At 43.8% G+C, this 19,043-nt stretch overlaps 2 protein-coding genes across 4 annotated transcripts; both read right to left on the bottom strand.

Moving 5' to 3' along the window:
• Positions 1–2,006: 2,006 nt before the first annotated feature.
• On the bottom strand, positions 2,007–3,299 carry LOC117751538 (potassium voltage-gated channel subfamily S member 3-like). The gene has a single exon (XM_034563457.1). The coding sequence runs from the start codon at positions 3,297–3,299 to the stop codon at positions 2,007–2,009; it is 1,293 nt and encodes a 430-aa protein (XP_034419348.1).
• A 2,509-nt stretch (positions 3,300–5,808) lies between these two features.
• Positions 5,809–19,017, bottom strand: wdr35 (WD repeat domain 35). Of its 3 annotated transcripts, XR_004608922.1 has the most exons (29): positions 18,606–19,011; positions 18,383–18,500; positions 17,356–17,427; positions 17,127–17,219; positions 16,923–17,051; positions 16,624–16,757; positions 16,065–16,230; positions 15,791–15,936; positions 15,235–15,360; positions 14,700–14,885; positions 14,499–14,534; positions 14,333–14,393; positions 13,477–13,621; positions 12,990–13,059; positions 12,561–12,614; positions 12,364–12,473; positions 11,912–12,131; positions 11,721–11,801; positions 11,358–11,494; positions 10,604–10,807; positions 10,332–10,478; positions 9,220–9,352; positions 8,986–9,096; positions 8,360–8,524; positions 7,998–8,138; positions 7,704–7,860; positions 7,173–7,410; positions 6,793–6,974; positions 6,199–6,298 (listed from the first exon to the last, which is right to left on the bottom strand). XR_004608922.1 is itself a non-coding variant. In XM_034525531.1 (28 exons), the coding sequence occupies exons 1-28, from the start codon at positions 18,627–18,629 to the stop codon at positions 6,148–6,150; spliced, it is 3,555 nt and encodes a 1,184-aa protein (XP_034381422.1). In that variant the 5' UTR covers positions 18,630–19,017; the 3' UTR covers positions 5,809–6,147. The 3 variants fall into 3 exon arrangements, 2 of the variants coding, with proteins under 2 accessions (XP_034381422.1, XP_034381423.1); XM_034525531.1 differs by lacking the exon at positions 6,793–6,974 and having other exon boundaries at positions 5,809–6,298; positions 18,606–19,017; XM_034525532.1 differs by having other exon boundaries at positions 6,192–6,974.
• Positions 19,018–19,043: the final 26 nt, after the last annotated feature.

The following is a 19,043-nucleotide window of genomic DNA, read 5'->3' as shown; positions in this document are numbered from 1 at the left end:
AGCAAAGAACTACTTTGGAGTGCGATACTGTGTGACCTTGAGCATAAAGGAAGGACGCAGGAGGCGCCCAGGCATGAAAAGATGCCCATATGAGTGCTGACAGTGAGGTTTATTTAAGGGCCGAAGCCACAAGCTACTTAGCAATTCTCTGGCACATGACGGCTGCAAAATACCACAAATGTTGAAGTCATCAGCTGCCAGCGGGAGTAATCTGACTATCGCAGAGGCTGTGATTCATATTGAAATCCGTTGGATTGAGTTTCCGTCGGCCTCCTTTTTAGAGGGCAACTCTGAAATTTGGTCTGTTCTTATTGATCGGCCCATTCTTATCTGTGGAGGAGATAACTTGGATACGACCCACATGCGTAGGTACTGCTGATCAGGGTGTTATGCGGCAAGAAGCAAGAGCATCAAACCGCAGGACGATTGAAGGTTTGCTGGCGTATATAGATTCAACATTAACAGAGATGAAATATAGTCTGATAACAGGCCATCTGTATTTCTTAGAAGCAATACAGATCCTGCTATTGACGACAAGACAAACACGTAACTTTATTGTCCGGCTAATTATTCCAGTTAAAGATTCAATACTCATTATGGGATGAATTGTTAAATCAGTGCCTTGTGAGGATTTTTGTATAACTTTAATACTTTTTAATAACTAATTACACTGATGACCCAGCAAACAGCAAGGAGCCTCTCGTTGGATTGCACAACTGAACGCCTTTTGACACAAAATACGTCGGAGACTTGAGAAGCAGACGCGTGGATCAGCAGAGGACAGGAACAACCACAGGATGATGCTTTTCACGTTATGACTTTATTAATGCGTTCGACGGCTTGAAAACACGGTGTTGCGCTCAGGTGAACATGTGCATACTGTCCGTGAGGTTAAAGGAGCAGTTTGACATTTTGGAACGTTTTTGGTTGTCCAGGTAACAACATCCACCTTCCAGCACTTCTGAACAAATGCTACTCATGTGAACTACTACTGACTAGTGCACTATGCTGTTTTACAGGGGTTATGTCAGACTAGTTATTGGCAAGAGTCTTTATAAAGCTTGAACTAAGGTAACTGGCAGCTGGAGCTCGCTACATATTTTACATTACATTACATCACGTGTTATTTAACTGACGCTTTTAACCAAAGCGACTTACAATAAGTGCATTAAACCATGAGTACAAACTCAGAACAATAAGAATCGAGAAAGTACAATTTCTTCAATGCTATCAGTAAGAGCCATTTAAGTGCTACTGAATAGCTACTACGGCGCTAGCTTCCTTATATTTACTGTTCAGACGTGAGAGCGGTACAAGTCTTGATCCGGACAGCCTATCAGAAGTGGAACGTTGTCCCCAAGACATCAACCTTGGGTTCATGAACGGCCGCTTTGAAGCCTCGAGTTCGGCATTTTGGTTGTCGCCATCTTGGTTTTAAGGAACCAGGAGGAGGGTGGAGCTACAACAGTTTTTAGTCAAACCAAATATTACAATTAACGTTCATGAAATCTAAACACACTGTGAAAGGGTTAAAGTATAAAGATGAAAACACAGACAACTCACAGACTGGACAAGGCTGTGGTAGCGGCCTGTCAATCACCTTGTAGCTCCGCCCTAAAGCATGTATTGAAGAAGACTTGAAACTAAAGATGCTTACTGTGAAACGAGAGAGTCATTTTCTCATAGACTTCTATAAAATCTGACCATTATAAAGAATTAAAGTTCAAGGCACTTCCGCAATGGCTTCACTTTACTTCTGAACCGGAGGTCGCCATCGAAAGTGATTAAGCAAAATTCCAGAAAATTCCAAACTTTTCCTTTGCGCCACAAACATATTTATCCAGTACAGTGTGCAGTTCATCCCTTTGCCCTGCTCTTGTGTCGTGGTCACAGCTTCTTTTACAACTGCTCACGAGTTGTGGGTGATGAAGGATTTTGTGGGGTTAAACGTTTCGACACTGCATGCTGGAACTCTTTGGAACACTCTTGTACCCGCTGGAGAGGGTTCAGTTATTGCTTCGTCTGAGATCTATACGTCTTTGCCTCTCATAGAAAGCGGAGAATTTATTGAAGATGTTAGTAACGGGCAGAGCCACCATCAGCAGCCCACAGAGGATGCACAGGGTTGCTATCAGCTTCCCAGCCAGCGTAATGGGGTAGGTGTCCCCGTAGCCCACTGTAGTCATGCTAATGGTGGCCCACCACCAGCCAATGGGCATCGTCTGCAGCTCCGACTCCTGAGATTCTTTCTCCACAAAGTAAATGAGAGCGGAAAACATCGAAATGCCCACGGACAGGAAAAGCACCAGCTGCCCCACTTCGCTGGAGCTGTGGCGCAGTGTGGCGCCAAGAGAGCGGAGGCCGGCCGAGTGGCGAGCCAGCTTTAGGATGCGAAACACTCGCATCAACCTCAAGATCTGCACCACCTTGCCGACGTTCTCCAGGTCTGTGTTCTCCCCGTTGTCCATTGCATCACAGGCCGAAGTGACATAGAAGGGCATGATTGACAATAAGTCGATCATATTGAGGGGGCCGCACAAGAACTTCCTGGCTGAAGGCGCAACAGCCAGGCGGAGAATAAACTCGGCGGAGAAGTACAGAACACAGATGATCTCGAAGAAAGTCAGCACTGGGTTTTCAATCTCCTTCTCGTGGAGATCCACTTGATGGTAGTCCGGCATGCTGTGGACGCACATGGCGACAATAGAGACGATGACCACGCTTAGGGAGGCTACAGCCATCACTTTGGCGGAAGTGGAGTAGCCTGGATCCTCAAGTCGAATCCAGATGTTCCTGCGGAGAGTCGCACACCAGGAGCCTTCAAACAGGTCTACGTCGTCCCTTGAAGCGGACAGCTCCTCCGTAGACGAGTCCAAGCTGTGAGGCTGCAGTTCACCGCTCCCCTGATCCACAGACTTGTCCTCCGCGAGCTTCATCAGTTCGTGGAACTTGTTGCTGCAGCAGAAGTCCAGGTGGCGCTCCGTGATGCCCCAGTACTCAATCTCTTGAGAAAATGAGAGCACGCACAACCCGTCCGCCAGGTGGATTTTGCCCGTGAGGTAAAAGTTGAGAACGTAGAGGAAGAAACGCGGACTGCGGTCAAAATAGTACTCAGAGGGACTGAAGTCATCGCAGAGCTCTAGGACTTCCTCGTGGGAGCTGCAAGACAGGAGGCGACCCAGACGCGTCTGCGGGAACCGCTTCAGGGCGTCGCAGTCCACGCGCTGTTTGAAACCGCCGACGTTGACGTTAATAAAGCAGTCGCCGGAGCGGCGCGAATGCAGGACCCGTCCGAACATCTTGATTGATGCCGTTCAGCTTTTCCTGGCGAGAACCCTCAAGACGCTCCGTTGGCTGCAGACAAAAGACACTGGAGTTAGAATAGCTCGCACTTTCTTGTTTGTCATCTGAGCCCAGCGATGGGCCTTGGGCAGAGCATCAAGTTGCAGCTGAGTCTCTGTGGCACCGTGTCATGGAATAGTTGCAGCATCAGTTGCTATTTACAGAGATAAAAAAGGATACCATCCAGCATTTATATGTGGTCACATTGTTGTTTGTGTCACGAGTTGTTGTTGTTATTGTGATGTGTCACATCATGGCAGTGCTCTGCACAATTAATTTGCACGCAATGAACAACATAATTCAACTCTTTTTTTTTTTTAATGTTGGATGTGTAAACATTTGACAGAAACAAGCCTTAACATGAGAACATGTGGCTCATTAAACTGAATGTATTGGCTGCCAATGGCTCAAATCACAAAACTGGTGATCAAGCTATAATATTGGTGCAGCATCCGTGTTTCTATGATACCAAGCGTGGCCAACATTTTACATACAGGCGCACAAATATCATCGACTCTCATCAATACCTGCTGTCTGACTTATATGGTGCGTTACTGCACCTTCAAATAGCAGTGAAAAGGCAAAACAAGGTCACATTTGACACGTTTCTGTAGTAAATTGAAATAAAACTGACTTTTACAAGGACATTGGAAAATTGTTGCACCAATAAATCCGAAAATATTGCTCAAAATAGTACTTAAGTCAAACAATGTCAACGGTGTTCAAGCATGTCTACATGCACTTGGAACCTGGAGGGACTTATAGCGGCAGCGTACCTGTGCGCGAGTTGTTGCTCCGGCGGCCCAGACGTCCTGTGGCGCTCCGCCCGCAGCGCACCCCGCACCCCGCACCCCGCACCCCGCACCCCGCACCCCGGAGCGCGGTGTCCCTGAGCCCGGCGCGGGGCGGAGCGCGCCTCCGAGCGGGACATGCATCACACGGTGTGCCACTAACGGGTTCGCTTCTATACAAACTTTACACTTGAACGCACCAGCTCCCTTCATGTGCGCCGAGTGTAAATACTCGATACGTGCTCTGATCCTCATTATGTTTTCATCATATTGTGAATCATTTTTTAATCTTTTGGAAAACAAACTAAGAAAGTAATAGAATGCAGTCCAGTGCAAATAAATATAGTAGAATAAAAAAAAATAAGAGGTCCAGTTTCTCACCGTTTGCCAGTTTGATTACCTGCAGCAGCGGAAGGAGAAGTAGTGCGCAGGAGATCTGAGATCTGAGATCTGAGATCTGAGATCTGAGATCTGAGATCTATTGGGACGGTTTAGTGTTTCATTATGGCGACAACATTCAGAGTGTGTAAGGAACCCCTGCATTAAGTCAAGATACCCAGTGGGACGTCATGGTGTGTAAGATTGAGTCATTCACTAATAGTAACAATGTTGCAGTGGCACAACAACATATGATCTCCTCCTGCAGTTATAACTAAAGTACAGAAGATAGCCGTAAAATAAATATGAATATGTTTTTTTTTTTAATGCATTTATATTTGTTCATGCAGGAAAATAGCATGTATTTGCCCAATATAGGGCACACATGAGAAACTGGCCCACCTTGATGGAAAATACCATTTACTGTAGAAGCCAGGGCTGGAGAGTGAAAGCCTGATAAATAAAATAATTAAAAATAATCATTTAAATTAATGACTTGAAATGGTGGTTTAATGGGTTTCAATTGGGACATTTTGACTACACAGTTTATAATGATTATTGTTGGAGTCGAGGTTGAACTTCCAATATCTCACACCCTTGCTAAATTGTATGCCAATGAGCCAACCGTGGCTCAATGGCAGAGCAGGGTCGTCCTTCAAATCAGAGGTTCGACGGTTCGATCCCCGGCTCCCCTAGTCTATGTCGATGTGTCCTTCGGCAAGACACGTAACCCCAAAATTACTCCCATAGCTGTGCCTGAATGTTAGTTACCCCTGATGGGCAGGTGGCCCCTTAGCCCCCTGTCATCAGTGTATGAATGGGTGTGAACGGGTGAATGATGAAATGTAGTGTTGAAGCGCATTGAGTGGTCGGAAGACTAGAAAAGATCTATACAAGTAGAGTCCATCGACCATTCAAAAGCCAGGAATGTCCCCATTGGGGCACAATGGTTAAAATATGCTCAACAGAACTGAGTCAGACGAGACAAACTGAAAGAGATGGCTGCTTATGAGCCTTTAAGGACAGTAGATGGCAGGAGAAGACTGCATCAGAAGCAGGTGCACACGGACCACTGAGGCACAGAGTCAGGATTTGGTTTCGCATTACATTTATTAATATAATACTCAGCAAACAATAGTGTCGTGTGAAATACTTAGCAGGCGATCGATGTTGGGGGTCCAGGTCCAGGTCATCCGGTTGGTCGATTAGTTCTGACTATTGGACAAGTATTGATTGCTCCAAACGGGTTGAAAGCCTTCCAATGCACCATGACAATAAAAAGGTCAGCAAAATACAGTTTAAATTGTTGTATTAACGGGACAGTTTATTGACTGTTCACTTTCATGTAAAAATAGTACACAAAGCAGTTATGTTCATTCAAGTATTGTACAACATTTAAAAAAGGTTAGAAAAAGAACATTTCACTAGATTGTTCAAGACGTATGAATCGAAGCTCGCTCAACACATATTTCCTAAGTTTTGACATATTGAGGAATGTTCCAGTTCGGGTTGAAAGCAAGTGCAGCTTAAGTGCTCCACAGACTCAAACTAAAATATATAATATATGCAGGTTAAAGTACAATACAAGGCTTTGAAATGTGAAAATGAAAATGGAGTTTTCTTTGGGCACGGAGCCTCATGCTACAGGAGTGTGACACAGCGGGCAGCAGTTGTATTTGCAGATCTCCTGCCCCAGAGCGCAGTGTTTACACACACTGCACATCCAGAACTGGTACTCCTGGATCGGTTGGCCCGTCACAATGCAGGTGGGTAATTTCCCTTCCGCCCTGGAAGAAAGAGGGACAAACAACAATTAGTAAGGCCAGAGAGAACCTCAGTGAAAGGGTCAAAAGGAAGTTTTTTTTTTAGAGAATGGCCTGTTCTCTGGGTCATATTTACATTTTAGTGGCCACATGTCCCGGTCTCTATCACTATTCAGCATTCACTTTTAGAGAGTGACAGTTAAAAAACCCAATTCTGCTTCTTCCGCCTGCAGGAACTGGTTCTGTAATCTACTTAATCCCCCCCAATGAAAATGTACCCAAAATGTTGTGTATACAAAATCAACAAAATATCTATTTTGAGGTTACTAAAGAAAAATAGATCTCTGCGCTTCTGCACAACTCAATTTGAGTTCACCAGTAAACATAAACCACCATTTGGGCCTTTTCATAACCAACAGAAACTGTGTTGACTCTTTTTTATTGTGTGTGTTCAAAGCTTTCCCACCACAGCCGACACAAATAATCTTGATCCACGCATTCCGCTGAAAAAGACTTACATTTTGCACCATCACGCGTCATCTTCTGCACTCGGTATTCAGACGGAGTCTAAACAGACTTATTTGTGAATACAATTATGAATTATTCCCGTTTGGTCTGATCAATCGACCACCGATCGCTGGTCGACTGGGTGGTCTCCATAAAGGCCGGTCAAAAGAGATGATGAGACGACGCATCGACTCTGAATTGAAACACATTCAATAGTCATTTGGCTGTTGTAAAGCTCACGGTCAGAGCCACGAGCCAGTTACTGTTGTTCCTCCCAAAAACTGGCAACATTATGACCTCTAAATAACACGATAATGTCACTTTGCAGCCATACATTTTAGGAAGCTGGTCTCCAGTCAGTGTTTGGAGCCAGAGTTACTTGTGCCCTCACCCCTCCGATCTGTCCAGCTCCACCACGTGGCTGTCCTTTGGGGTGTGCTTGGTGAAGATCTCCAGGGCCAAGTCCTCATACAGCTGCCGCTGCTCCAGGTCCAGGCTCTCCAGGGACTCCAGCTTGATGAAGGCCTGCGAGCACGTGCCGAAGGCCCTGTTGGCTGCGGCGCAGACGGCGAGCAGAGAGTAGATCTCCACCGCCGGGATGATGTCCTCATACTCACGCAGGTGAAGGGCTTTAATATCGGAGAAACCGTGAAGAGTTAGTCTGGTTGTATTTATCAATGATTTATTGTACTCTCTCATTCTCAGTTGTGTCCTCTACTTTCACGAGGTTGTAGAACTAGAAAAAAGCTGTTCAACTTATTCATACAAATTACATTAAGGTATCTAATATAAATCTATAATGCTACACATATCAGCATAATGTCTACTACAAAAACGGTGTGGAGAGACAACCTGGGCAATACTTCAATGTATATTTGTGATAATGACATCATCCGGTGACGTGTCCCGTGTGTTTTGGTACCCGTGCGCATGGCGTTCTCCATGTAGCCTTCGTACAGCTGCCTCTGGGCAAGCAGAAAGAAGTGATACGCCTCCGCCCCTCGCCAGGCATGGTCCACGATACGGTCGTCTGAAGAGGTTGCATCTTCCTCAAGCAGCCCGGCGAGCGCCGATGTTGCCTAATTACAGTACAGGTATATTTTAAAGCTTTTGTCCTAGAGAAATAGATTCATAGTATATAATATATACATATATATCTATATCTATACACACATACATATATATCTGTAATCAAGTATTAGTAGTGCTATAGTACCTCAGACTTCTTCCCTTTGGCTTTGCTCTGTTGTGACGTCTTCATCTGCTCGTGGTAATTTTCCACCAGTCGTGCTGCCAGCACATAGAGCTTCTTCACCCGCAGTGGTCGGGTCCCTTTCTCCGCCTCCTCATCCGCTATCTGTAACAGAAGCCACTTAAGTCCACAAACAAGCTACTCCAGCAGTTCATTAGCTGCATATCAGAACAGAATATGTAGATTACAGATTCATCTGTCGCTCAGTTATCAAATGGCCTCGTATCCTTTTTGCCATAAAATAAGAATTGTCTGAACGTGGAAGTTCCAGAAAACACTTTTCACAAATCTCCTCAAAGTCAGTGAGCATGAAAACACCAGCCGACCTTGAACATGAGTTTGGCTGCATCAAGAAAATGGTGGGCCTTCCGATACAGCTCCACCGCCTCGAGGGTTTTATTCTTCTCGAGAAGATGCGACGCATATTTGGAGAGAAGAGATTTGATCTCCTTCATGTTGTGGGTCCTGGCGAGCTCCACTGCTTTGTTCCACTGTGAGCAGAAAAATGACAACGTACATTCACAATTACCACATCATTGCTTTTGCCTGTGGATTTTCAAATATGGCATTGGGGCATATGAATCTAAGTTAATAATCATAAAAGTCAATGCTAAAAATGCAACACTTGTTAAACAAATGTTAAAAACGGACCAAATCTGTCTCCCAGTAAATGGAAATGACTCATAGTCCTAATTACAGCACAGATTAAACATCCTGTCAACTAAAGCAGCCTAAATTATGTATGTAAAGAAAGTTATTTCCTTTGTCCAAATGTTCTTTGAGCCAAAAGGTAAAATTGACATTGGAAGAGCCGAGTAGGAGAGCAGCGTTCACACTGGATGGCTAAATATCACTCAGGAGGAGGCTGGCAGTGGGAGGACAGCAGGTGCCACAGTGACTCATGTGCTCGCTCAGGAACTCTGGCGCCACAGGTTCTCTGTCCGTCTCTCACCTGGTTCAGATGGACGCAGGTGTCAACGGCCGCTTTGGGCTGGTTGCACTTAAGGTAGGCCTCCACGGCTTGTTCACACATGCCCACAGTGGCAAACATTTGTCCGATATCCTGAAAACACAGAGATGGAGACGATAGAGTTTGTTTAGTTTGAAGGATTCAGAGTCGTTGATGTCGGAAGCTTCCAGACGAAGTCCAAAGGTAAAATATCAGACATCGGAACATTTGGCTTACCGGTAGAAGTTGATGATTCTCTGGCAGGATAGCGGTCAGCTTTTCAAGGCCGTGATAGTCCTCCAACATGTAGTAGCATTCGGCCAGCCTCTCCTGGTTACAGCCCTGAAGGTAGTACTGCACTGCATTCACCCTTTGACACAGAAAGGATAGATATTTAAAACCTAGAACAGAGCAAAGTTTCCTTTGATCTTTAAGTACAAGTTAAAATTTCAAACACACTAAAAGAGTTATTGGTCGAGGTATTGGTTGCTAATTCCTAGAGTCAATAAGAGCTGTGAGGAGGTCCCATCCTAGTGATGAGGGACAAAGCCCAGAGTCCTCGATCTGGGCAAATATGGAGGCTTCAGCATTTGCTGTTAGCGAAGTCACATGGGCATCTTATCAAGTTATAGTCTTTGTAGTACAAATTCCCTGTTCTTCTTCCTTGATTCGGCTGTCTCAGACAGCTCAAGCCTCACATTGTTGGCTTTGAAGAGAGTGGAGATGGATACGGCTTCAGTTCCCCGTGGGAAAGGGCCGTCTGACAGCGGGGTAGTGTGTGGAAAATAATCTGAATATGGGGTTCACTTTTTTTTGATAGATTCTTTTGTTTCTTGATTTGGGGGAGAGGGGGAAGACATGCAAACGGCCGTGGGCCGAATTCAAACCCTAGCCACTGTAATAAGGACTTACCCTTAGTACCAAGGGCACCAGCTCGACCAGGTGAACCACCTCATGGCTTCAATATAGCGGACACTTCTGTTGTTGTTTGTTTAGATGGACCTTTGTTTTAGGTGTCTAGAATCGTACATCCACAGCAGTACATGGCTCTGCTGCCGAGCTGGTACTCCAGTCTGTTTCTCCAAACTCCATCTACTGTTGGTAAGGTACCTCATACAACGCTCCTTTAAAAAGCCCAAACAATCCCTTAAACTATGGAATCTTGATATTGTCATTTATAATACCATACAGTTGAGAGTAATGTTTTAGTATATGCACTTTTCTTCCCCATGACATATACTGTGTTAAGCATATTACAAATACACGTCTAACACGTGTGTACAATCTTCTTGTACTAAATACACTAAAGCACTAAACGACCGGAGAGAAGGTCAATTGAATTTCAATACCACTTCTGCCTGTCAGCAAAGTAGTTTCCGATAGCGTTGTACGCCTGCTCCAGCAGAGTATCATCACAGTCCCCAGAGCCCGTTTTGAGCAGCTGCAGCACCCTGAACCAGTCTCCCAGCTTCATCCTAAGGCTGATGGCCAGGTCCCTACAAGAAATACATCTCATCAGGCCGAGAGAACTGGTCGAATCATGTAACGCCGACAGTAAAAATGTGAAAACATAACAGAATCAACCATCGTCAAGTATGAGCCAACAGATGTCCACGTGTACCTGCGGTCCATATCCAGGTACATCCGCTCAGCTTCCTCAAACCTGCTGAAGTAAGCCGCCACCTCCGCCTGCTTCATGGGCTCGCTCTGCAGGTTGCCCAGCCGCTTGACGAACTCGATGCCCTGGTAGTCTTTGCAACGGACGAAGGCCTGTTCGGCCGTCTTCAGATCCAGTTTCTGGAGAGCCGCCTCAGCCAGAAGACGCCTGGCAGGTTCATAACAGGGAGAGAGGGAGGGGGCGGTTGGCTACTATCACCAGTAGGGCTGCATGGCATGATGTGTTGGCATAAATCATTTTACCCAATCTAATATGAGTTATTTAGCCATGAGGCTGTTTAAAGTCGAGCCGTGTCTGTAATCAATCGGTCTGTGTCAACCTCATGATTCTACAAACGTATAACAAAAATAAATGAGTACAAAGGTTGTCCTCAAGCCACCGACTGAAAATGACTCATAGAAACTTTTTTTTGCTGTTGCCAGATTTTGAGGGATGCTGTAAGAAGTGACACGCTAGCCAGAGAACACACATAAGCTGCAGCGATCCCACTGCTGCTTCAAAAGATTTAGAATAAATCTCATACACAGCAACAATCCTCCCAAACCGGCATAGAGAATATGCTCCGGTGACAGCAGCTATTATTTGGTGCTGATTTGACCTGGCAACAAAGCTCAACGGTCTCTTAAATTTAGGAATCGTTTTTGAGAATTGGTTTTGCGGTTACAAACACGAGTAAAGATGAAAATGTTGCATTTACCAGAGTCTCGGGTGAGGATTGTCTTTAATGAACTGCGAGGCATCTTCAATCCCCACTTTTTCAATCAATGCACGACTGTCTCTCAGGGAGCGGATTTCAAAGTTGATGAGGTTGTCTTTGTTCGGCCTCTCTGGATCCTGTGGAGCGAGATCCCACGACTGAGTGTTTAATTAAAACAAAAAATACAAACTACGTCTTTGTTCACCATGGAGGTGTGAAAGAAAAGCTAAGTTCTCATTTTGGGCAGGAAGTATTCCTTTAAGAAGAGTTTAATACGAGCATAAGCGGTTATGTTTCAGATTTCAACATGATTGTGTTGGGACTTTGGCCATCAAGACATTTTTTTCCTCAAAGGTTCAATACCTTCATGATTTCATCCAGCAGGACAGATTTGATTTCCAGGTCTTCAAAGTTGCAAATGTAGCCAGAAGTTTGGATGGGTTCCTGTTTCAAAGAGGACAAAAAAACAATCCATGAAGGCAACAGTTGCCCAATGTTTATCGAGTAACAATAAGACAATGCAGCTGACATCACACAAACACCTGCACGCTAACCTCTGGGTCTAGGTCCCTGAAGACATACATCCTCGTCTTCTCCATCATGGCAAACAGATCAGGATTGTCATGCGCCCACTTCATGTCCCAAACATCCTTCCGCTCAAACTTGGACGGATCTCCCGCAGACGCCAGGTTTCCTGTGCCGTCGTCTGCAGAGGCACGGACGTCCAGGTCCAACAAAGTCAGCACGCCCGCAATGTCGATTATGGCCAGACGGCTAAATAGAAAAAATAATTACAATTTAAATTATAACAGCTTTCAAATTGGACAAATTGTGTTTGATCTGGTTAATAATAATAATAATAATTATTATTATTATTATTATTATTATTATTATTATTATATATATATATAATAATAAATATTATTATATATATATATATATATATATATATATATATATATTTACAGCAACAAGTTTAATATGCATAACACCAATCAACGCTTACCTGGAGTTGCAGTTCAAGGACAGATAGAAGGCTCTGTTGTTCAAAATGTATTTCTGGAGGAGAACAACATTTGGGAGGCTGTATCTATGGATGGTACCAGACTCGCGGCCCTGTAAGCACACATGCACCAAAACACTCAATGTTTTACTTTCACTGCATGATCCAACACTTTAGAATTAAAACAGAGCTGTACATACCACCATCAGGGTTTTATCTGTTGCTGTAATACAACAAATGGGATCTCGAGTTGCCTGAAACGGAAATGGAAACTTACATTCAAACTATGATGAGTTATACAATTTATCTAGAGCAAAGAAATAATAGTAGTTTATTTACTACTAATAGCTACTAGTAGTAGTAGTTTATATGTGTTTAAATCTTTTTTCTTACCGAAATTTGAATATTTTAAAAGTAAGGCTTGAGAAGCTTTAAGTGAACTGAACACAGCAAATAATATATTTTTGTTTTTTTATTAGACAAAAAAAGGGCTTCACATACAGTGGTTGGAGAGATCAAATTGAAACATATATGTACTACTTTCACAATATACAGTAAAAAAATGGCTTGGAAGTGCCTGTAGAGTTAATTACTGATGTTGCGACCTGAGAGGTGAAAATGTCTCTTACTGTGAAAGCTTTTGCAAAATCTGGACTGCTGTCGTTGGCCGCAGATGGATTGCTGTCAATGTGATAGACCCTAGAGAGGCAGAAAGTGAGAACAAATGAGAAAGCCGAAGCGAGACGGACAAACAGTTGCTCTTTCCACTGAGGTGAACTGTTGTCCAGGTGCTAGGGTAGCCCCAGCAGAACATCAGGTCATGCCCAGCCTGTCTGGAACCTCGGTGGCCTTTGATTCAGATGAATGGATCCTTTTCATAGCGCTGTCAGTAAATACAAACACCCTGCACTGAAACAGTGAGCCAGTAAACCCACGGTTTCATCCACCGATACACAGAATAGAGCTGTGTGGTTACGCTGGCCTCCCTGTAACTTTCCATGATCTGCTTGATGTGTACTGCAAGTTCTGACATGGCCGTTCCATTTAGTTCAGATGCATGTACTGTGAATGTTAGGGCCATGTCTGGAGAAAAAAAAAACGAGAAAAAGGCCTCACCTCTCTCTTCCCTCCTTCTTAGTTCTGGTCACTTGGTTGATCTCCAGGGCAGTTAATTTCTTTGCCACTCTGTACTGCCACAAGTAGAAGGCCTGTTTGGATGCGGCGATCACGTGTGTCTTGGTCATGGTGACAAACAGCGGATCTGAGAAGTAGACAAGTGACAGACGTAGTTAGGGAGTGTGTATGAAATGTGTTCTTTTTTGTCATTTGGTGAAGCTTGTGTGTGCCCAGCTTTTGGCATCAGATTTCAAATGCTTACCAATTTCACCGACTAAGAGGATCTTTAAGTTTTTTGTTTTCTGTTAGGTTTTCACATTTTACTCGGGTTTACTGAGGCCAAAGCAGGAGACGCCTTCCAAAGGCCCACACAGGAACTCACTCTCTTACTGTTTACAAAGGTGGTCAATCTGAAACCCATTGAGTCCCACTAAGCCTTTCAAATATGCAGACTTTGAACCGTCTTGGCCACAGACTCGAGCTTAGAAAAACATTCGGACCCGTCCAGCAGCGATAGAATGCTGAATATTTGTGATATGAAGACGCTCGGCGCAAACAGTCTGTTTGCTATAGGATGCTGTGGGCCAATGAAAGATGGGACTGTGGGCAGCAGTTGGCAGAACGCCATCCACCATTCCTCGATACACGGGGTGTGATGTCTCGCGTTGGCTTGGAGAAATCCTCAGACCTCGTGGTAAATTAGGACTTTGATCAGTCCACTGTTGTGCCACAAGAAGATTACTAGCAAGTCCTACTCACTGCCCACTGTATGCAAGCTTGCAGGGCACATGGCTTGTTTGTGTCAAAGATATTCACTTTAAAAAGGATATTGAGTTTCTTTACTGTATGAACTCACCAATGTCAATGTATTTTGAGTCCAGTGGAGTCCCGATGGAGTTGCACAGAATCAGGACGTACTAAAAAAACACAGTAGTACAAAGTTATTCTACGGGTCAATTGATGATACTTTGTCTGAACAAATAGTCCTCATTTTGAGTGTGTGGTTTTGAATTGTACATTACCCTTGCATGACTCCCAGACTCTAACTCAGCATCCTCCTGTGTAGCAATGAATAATACAAACAAAAAACAGGAGGCAAGACAGCAAATAAACATTTGTAATCCTTACTATTGCAGCTCTGTATCTTCCCCATTGTGTGTAAAAAGTTAAATATATCTTGCTTTGCTCTCACTATTATATCATATAAGTGGAGGTGTTGGTACCTGAGGCTGTGTGTCATCTGCTTTGCTGGCTAGGATGCAGAAGTCCCCTGAGGTGGTGATGGACATCAAGCTCTTGACATATTTGACAAACTTCTCGTTGTTTTTGGTGTCCCAGAATACCACGCAGTAGTCTTGGCGCTCTGGCTTCGTGTAGGCATACACCACTGTGCTGCAACAGTAGCCCCACTGTGAGGAGACAGAATGGAGCAGGTGAGACCCCCCTTATGTGTGGGGCTTCTGAACTCTTTAGTCAGATTAGAATTACTTGGGAGTGAAGTGCAGTAGTTATTCCCCCACGAATGGTCATTTTTACTATTTTTACACTGAAAATCAGGCAGTGAAGTTATGTAGGTGTCACTGCTTTTTGAACATATGGAAGCATGATGTTAAACCATCAATAAGCAACCCGTACACTTAGCAACCGGCCAGAGCTTTAACCGTACTCATGCCAGATGAAGTATTATATTTTTAAGTGTCTCTGTCTACGACAGTCTTTGAGAACGTCCCCTCCCCTAAAACTTAAACAGCCATTTACCTTGTAGTCTGGTCTTATGTTGGCGAAGTAGATGTAGGAGTCCACGGCCAGACCAATACGCAGCCCTCCTCCCTCCCAGCCAACTCCAGTCATCTGCTTCCCAGGCACTTTGAGAGTTCTCAGATGCTATGTAAACAAGAAAAAGTACAAAATCTCTAATTTGTCCCACATTATAGACATGTCGTCGTCACGGATACCACCATGTTGCCTCCTGCATGTTTCCACAGTAGCCCAGAATGGACAAACCAAACACTGGCTCTAAATAGGGCCATTTGCATTTTTGCGTCGGCCACCATAGTTCTACAACATGCTTGAGGTACGAGAGATGGTTCAGTTGGCTGGATGCCGCCAAATCCTACACACTGGCTCATTAAATGACACCGAAAAAGTTAAACAAAGCACATTAGACAATGTACTCATCAACAGTCCATTCCATGTACATATTTTTGGTCCCACATATGATGCTGACAGGAACACTGCATGGTTGTGTACTGCTTATGCCTCGTCTTCTTTTTGCACCAAACTCCGTGTCAGGTAACAAAATCTTCCCCCTCACCTCTCCAAATGGCGTGTAGAACTGCACGACATTGAACTCTTTCTCCAGGTGTGAGGCTCTGAGGGAACCTGCTACCGCCAGAACACTGCCGCAATGATTCCATTGGATACTGACCACGCTCATCAGAGTGTCGATACACACCGGGTCTGAAGAAAAGGGAGGCAGCATCGCTCATCACCATCGGTAAACATGTCATTGAAGTGTAAGATGGAGAATACAGTGCAGTGCAGTGCAGTGCAGTGCAGCGCAGACCCCCCCCCCCCCCCTTCCTTACTTTCATCGTTCTCGTAGCGCATGACCTGGCATCTCCCATTGTCAAAACAGATGGCAAGACATGGGCAGTCTGGTTCAACGTAACCCCTGGTTCCTGCATACCAGTGGATACCTGCAATGCTGATAGCTCCGGTCGCATTGGCGAGACAGCTGATGGTCATTTTTACCTGAAACGCAACATCAAATTATTATTTTGTACTATTTTCCTGTTATTAATTGGCAAATGAATTAACCAGTCTTCCTGATGCACAGTGACGCTTTAAAAAGGGACATTTGTCACCCTCAATGTTGATGGCAAATGTAGTCGATTAAAGCAATAATTGTATTAATAATAATAATAATAATAATAATAATAATAATAATAATCTCCATCTCTGGGTAGCCATGTTCTTGGGGGCTTTACAAAAAATTATATAACATAGCACTACCTCAAGCCTTAAGCAGGTTAATGATTTGTCAACAATAAGCCCTCTGATAATGTATAATAGATTCTTCCTAAACCTTCTAGTTCCACATGGGTACATCCTAAATTGACATTTTTATTTTACTTATGCACTCACGATTAAGTTTCCTTGATTGTCATAGATGTGTACTTCCCCGTTGGCCATGCCAAAGAGGAGGATCTTGCTGTCTGGCGACCACGCCACATGAGCAAGCTGATTTCCCTTTAGCTCCTTCCCCCAAATCCGGTTTCCTACAAACAAACAAAAAAGGCATTAATCCTACTGTGCATGTTCATACTCAGTATCTGAATAAAGCAATCCTTTATGCTAAATCTTGTTGGAAAAATATTGCGATCGATCGACATTTCTTCTGATTTTTAGCAGGAACACTGTAAATGTGTGTGTGTTATTTTTACCATCTACAGAACCAACAATGACCGCTCCGTCTTCATACACAATGCAGATCTTCTGACCGTCAGTGTTCCAACTCATGCTCCTCACCACCGACTTGTTCCGGTTGTTGATCATCTCCTCGTACCATGCACCTTCAAAAAAACAGACAACTGTAAAAGCCAAATTCAATACAGGACTTGGATTTTGGATTTGACGGCAGTAAAAACCTTTGTAGAGCATCCATACAATAATGAGTCCATTCTGGTCACTGGTTGTCAGCTTTTCATACTGTTCGTTCCACGTGACCACTTGTACTGCGCCTGCAAGTTTCATTTAGTCATGTGAAGTGTAAAAACTTTTCATGTGGCCCGCTCCACGGACCTGCATCACCTAAATATGGACGCTGCCTGTTACGGACATCGTATAATGATTTGGCAACAGCTGGATATAACTTACCACTGTGTCCCTCTAGAGTCTGGTTCATTGACAGATTACTGGGAGCAGCAAGACCTTTAATTTTAACATCATCTGTTGAGAAAGCAAAAAAAAAGATCGGGTTCAGAACCCCAACAATGTCCAACCAATTCTCAGTGAAGGAATTGTTAAGAAACAGTTTGAAAGACCAGCACTTGTCTCCAGCATTGGAGCAGTAGTTTGCAGGTAGAACCAGCACAGAGTTGTCATTGTTTCATTCCATTCATTGTTGGTGGGGTTTCTCTGTTTGTTAAGCAACATAAGAACATAATACCAGTGGGTCTGTCCAACAGACGGAGTGGACAAGGTGGTACCATTTCTACTTACAGTGACTGGACACTGAGGCACCAGAACAGAGCCAAGAAAGCTTACGAAAGTTTCAGACCGTTTCTTACACGCTGGAAGAGCTGCAGTTTCAACAACACTCAAATCTCAACCATATGGGTATGACATAATGGCCAATTAAACGAACATCTACATAAAGATAAATGCATTGAACATTATTCATCACAGCCAAAATAAATATATATACTGCGTGTGTATATATATATATATAATTTTCTTTTTTTAACCTGACCACTTTTATTATATCCTAGAGCAAAATAACTGCAATAAATAGATAAATACATATTTATATTTATTTATTTGATATATATTTCAGTTTTTTTAAATCACACATTTTACACGCAGTCACTTTCACTAATATTGTTATTATCATCGTAATTATAATAACATTATCAAGTCTTACCCAACTTTGAAACTAGAAATGGATGTCATCCGATGAAATGAGTGACCATACTATATGTTTAAGTTAGTTGTTTTGTATGCAGCACACCTCACAGTTAGTTTATGCTGTAGAGCACTTCACATGTCAAGCAACTTTGCATTGTGTATTGCATGCGTTTAGTATTTTTGTAGACTTCCTCTATGGTTCATATTTACATCTGCGGCCGCTAAAGAAGAAGCCTGAGTACCTCAGCAGTGTGAGGACTGTGCATCCTGAACTCACCTGTCTGAGTTTCGAGCTTGAGCACTCTGAGGAGACCGTCGTCTCCTCCGCAGGCAATGAAGCCTTGGTCTTTGTTCCAGGAGACGCATTTGAGATGGATATTGTTGGGGATAGCAATCTATAAAACACGGGAAGTTGAAGCCGCGTTGTTAACCAACGCGTTATGTTTGAACAGACGTCTGAATCGTTGAGTTCACGTTGGGGGGCAGCAGCGGAGACTCACCTTCTTGCTGAGGTAGATAAACATGGCGGTAGTGTCAACAATCCCAAATGAGCTGCTAACTGCCTAGTTATACTAGTTAACGTAGGAGGACACTTACCAAACGTTAACTAGCAAACTAGACAGCTAGAGTGAGCTAGCTAGTTAACTCTTCTGACCTAGCTAGCTAGCTATGCTATGCACATCCCTCTGGTGGATGTGACGTTAGCTTTGCTAACACCGTTAACGTTCACATATCAAGTACCGAAGACGGGCGCGTTACATTTAGCCTCCTCAATTAAAAAGGCTAACGTTACGTCTATAGTTAAAAACGTCAGTAAATGTATGTAATAGAAACAACTGTTCAAATTCGTCGTCTCGTGGCCCGTGTTGGAGGACTCCAGTTCTCAGAGGTTGTAGCTTCCCTCGGTCTCCCGTGGTAACCGTAAACCGGAACGCGGG

The sequence above is a fragment of the Cyclopterus lumpus genome, chromosome 22 (assembly GCF_009769545.1).
Source record: "Cyclopterus lumpus isolate fCycLum1 chromosome 22, fCycLum1.pri, whole genome shotgun sequence".
Classification (NCBI taxonomy): domain Eukaryota; kingdom Metazoa; phylum Chordata; class Actinopteri; order Perciformes; family Cyclopteridae; genus Cyclopterus; species Cyclopterus lumpus.
This window is presented reverse-complemented; position numbering and strand designations above follow the sequence as displayed.

Excerpts from the sequence above, each read along its gene's own strand:
- LOC117751538 (XM_034563457.1), bottom strand. The coding sequence starts at position 3,299 with ATGTTCGGACGGGTCCTGCATTCGCGCCGCTCCGGCGACTGCTTTATT.
- wdr35 (XM_034525531.1), bottom strand. The coding sequence starts at position 18,629 with ATGTTTATCTACCTCAGCAAGAAG. Across the intron at positions 16,231-16,623 it reads ACAATCAAGGAAACTTAATC|GTAAAAATGACCATCAGCTG; the intron begins GTGAGTGCATAA and ends GTTGCGTTTCAG. Across the intron at positions 8,139-8,359 it reads CAGCCAAACTCATGTTCAAG|ATAGCGGATGAGGAGGCGGA; the intron begins GTCGGCTGGTGT and ends CTTCTGTTACAG.